The sequence below is a fragment of the Carlito syrichta genome, unplaced genomic scaffold (assembly GCF_000164805.1).
Source record: "Carlito syrichta isolate Samal-C Ts95f unplaced genomic scaffold, Tarsius_syrichta-2.0.1 Scaffold313449, whole genome shotgun sequence".
Classification (NCBI taxonomy): domain Eukaryota; kingdom Metazoa; phylum Chordata; class Mammalia; order Primates; family Tarsiidae; genus Carlito; species Carlito syrichta.
The window spans coordinates 471,421-474,258 of record NW_007257545.1 but is presented as its reverse complement, the minus strand read 5'-3'; the positions used below and the strand labels follow the sequence as shown (position 1 = coordinate 474,258).

General features: G+C 48.6%; 1 protein-coding gene across 6 annotated transcripts in view; it reads right to left on the bottom strand.

The window, feature by feature from the left end:
• SLC5A11 (solute carrier family 5 member 11) overlaps positions 1-2,838 on the bottom strand; it is an 86,352-nt gene that overhangs the window by 47,680 nt on the left and 35,834 nt on the right. For 3 of the 6 annotated variants that reach the window (XM_021718786.1, XM_021718785.1, XM_008070489.1), the window contains 2 exons: positions 2,298-2,402; positions 928-1,033 (listed from right to left, as the gene is read on the bottom strand). In XM_021718786.1, coding sequence (XP_021574461.1) covers positions 928-1,033; positions 2,298-2,402 — 211 coding nt within the window. The remainder of the gene's footprint in view (positions 1-927; positions 1,034-2,297; positions 2,403-2,838) is intronic. The other 3 variants (XM_008070488.1, XM_008070490.1, XM_021718787.1) reach the window with 1 other exon arrangement.

Here is a 2,838-nt window from a genome sequence, read left to right as displayed (position 1 = left end):
CAATCCTTCCGCGTCAGCCTTCCAAGTAACTGGAACTACAGGCACGCGCTACCATGCCTGGCTAATTTTTTGATTTTTATTGTAGAGATGAGGTCTCGCCAAGTTGCCCAGGCGGGTCTCGAACCCACGGACTCAGGCAATCCACTCACTTCGGCCTCCCAAAGCGCGGGATTACAGGCTGAGGCACCAAGTCTGGCCAGTGCTGTGATTATAGGTGTGAGCTACCATGCTCAGCCGAACAACTTTATTTTTAACATTGGAAAAAGGATGTGAGTCTGAAGTATTCATTTCCCCCCAGACTTCCTGTACAGGATCATGGGGATCTGCCCCAGAGGATTCTTGTTGGGTTTGCCACCTAGAAAATCTTTGTAATGATGACATTGGTAGCAAATCCATCAGCATCTGGACAGAGCAATCTTTCCAACCTCTTCTCTATCCCTCCCTCTTTCTTTCTGGGACACTTCTGATATGAGCATGTTTACCAGAGGGCACAGTCACTATCCAATTTTTAAAAACCCATTCCCCTGGCTGTGGTATTCTACTTGATTCCTCCTTCCTTGGCAGCAGGAAGCAGACCCTCTTGCATATGAAGACCAGGTGTGGATTCTGGCCCCAATTATCTGCCACTCAGTGAGTCAGCCTGAATATAGTGAGATTCTGATGTTTGTTACCCCTTAACCCCACCATCCTAATATGTTAACATTTTGTGAATATCTGTGATATGCCAGGCACTGTGAGGAACATTTTATTCAATCACTCACCAAATATCTGCTGAGCTCCTTACCAAGTTCTACACGGTAGGGATACAAAGGCCAACCCAAATGGTCTTAACACACTGGAACATAAAAAGTGGGGCAAGAAAAAATGGGGTGTCCCACAGCCCCTGCCCACCCTCTCTTCCAATATTATGCCTTGGATCAGTCGTACCTGCTACAGTGTATACAGCAGTGATGGCCAACAGCCCAACGATGGCAAGATACAGATCCAGGTGCAAAGACTGCTGAATAAAGATGGCACCTGCATACATGTCCACCTGTGGAGACAGGAAATTGATGGGCGAGTGAATGAATGAATGAACAATCAAATGAACAAATGGACATTGGCAGCACAGGTTCTCTGGGATCAGGCCCTAGCTTGATTCTGACAACACAGAAGAGTCATCCATTGTCCCTTCATCCCAGATCAGGGATCTTAAGCAGGAGCCCTGCGAGCAGTTAAGTTGGAGACCCCTGTCCTGGGCTAGTGCAACAACCACCTCAATTGTCTTCCTGCTTCTACTCGTGCCCATCCTCCACACTGCAACCTTTATCAAATACCATCTTGATCACACCATCCTTGTATTCCTTCTTAAAACTTTTGAGCACCTCCCCATTGTCTGTAAGAGAAGGGCTAAGTACATAAATTGAGCTGCATGCCAGGCCCTTTGTGACTTGCCTGCCTCTTAGCTGCATTTCTTTTACTCACTTTTTATTTCCAGTCGTGTCGACACTCCAAAGTACTCCCTGTTTTTCCAACAAATCACGCTGATCCACACTCGTGCTAAGCCATGTGTCTGGAATGCCAATGCCCCTTTCTCCAATTAGTAAACTCTTCCTATAATGTAACTGCCCCTGGCAGGTTGCCCCGCATCTATATTTTCCCACCTGACTGCAAGTGAATGTTCTCGAAAGAAGCCCATGTGTCTGTCCTTCAAGTCTGGAGATGGCATGGAATCAGTTATTGTTGCTTGGATTGAATGAGATTTCTTCTGCTTCCTCTTGTCCCCTTCCCACAGAACAAGCTCCTCCCCATCCCGGGCTAGAAGAGAAGACAGCTTCAGTGTAAATCTGACTGGCTCAGCAGCAGATGCTTAGAGGGTGCAATGCATTTACTCTTTGCTACTTCTTTCTAGAAGATCTGCCCATCCAAAGGTCAGGGTGGGGCAGGCCCAATCTTCATCAGCACATCTGATCACAGATTTACAGCGGATGACTGTCTAATCCCAGAAAGAAGATAACAGTCCTACCAGGGGCTGGTGGGGTTCTTGGAGTCCCATTCAGTGACCCACACCATCCTGAGATGTTGCCAGAGAAGCCTTGGCAGGGGTAGGAGAGGGAGTCCTTTCCTTTTCTTGTCCTCCCAACTTCCTCTGCCCATGCTTACCCTCTCACCCCACCCCTCCCATCTTCCTCCAACCTCTGTGAAGCCTGCCCAAGAGGAAAAGAAGGGGATGGGGAGGCGTCACTCCCTAGCAACGAATGATTCCTTCTTTTCTCCCCATGCTGTGGAGGGGTGGCCAGGCCATGTTCCCGCCTTACCGAGATCTTGGTGAAGATGTAAATAAATAAGTAGAGCACAGCCAGGATGATGGGAATCCTGTTGCCGCCAAAGCGTTTCCGTAGGTATTCCGGCATCGTCGTGACCTGGAGGTCAGAGCAGAACTTTCATCACCTGCTGACTTCACGCATGTGGCCTCCCTGCTCCAGCCCTTCCCACTCTCTCTTCCCAAGACTCAGAAGTGTGAATGGTCTTCTTGGGATTCTCTATGGGAAATTTAGGAAGGAAGGAGAAAAGGTGGGCAAAAGGGTGGGGTGTGGAGGAATTGGGATTCTAGGCAGGGGTGTGTAGCCAGCGATCATATCCCCAAGAGTGAGGCATTTATGTATCCCCACCCAATGTTGCTGTGCCCTGTATTATTATTTATTCAATGATTTTCTTTGAGCCAACTGACCTTTTTGTTCAAAAAACTTAGCTAAAAAGGAAAGTTTAGCCGGGCTTGGTGGCTCAGCCTGTAATCCCGCGCCTTTTGGAGGCTGAGGTGAGTGGATTGCCTGAGCCCGCGGGTTCGAGACCCACCTG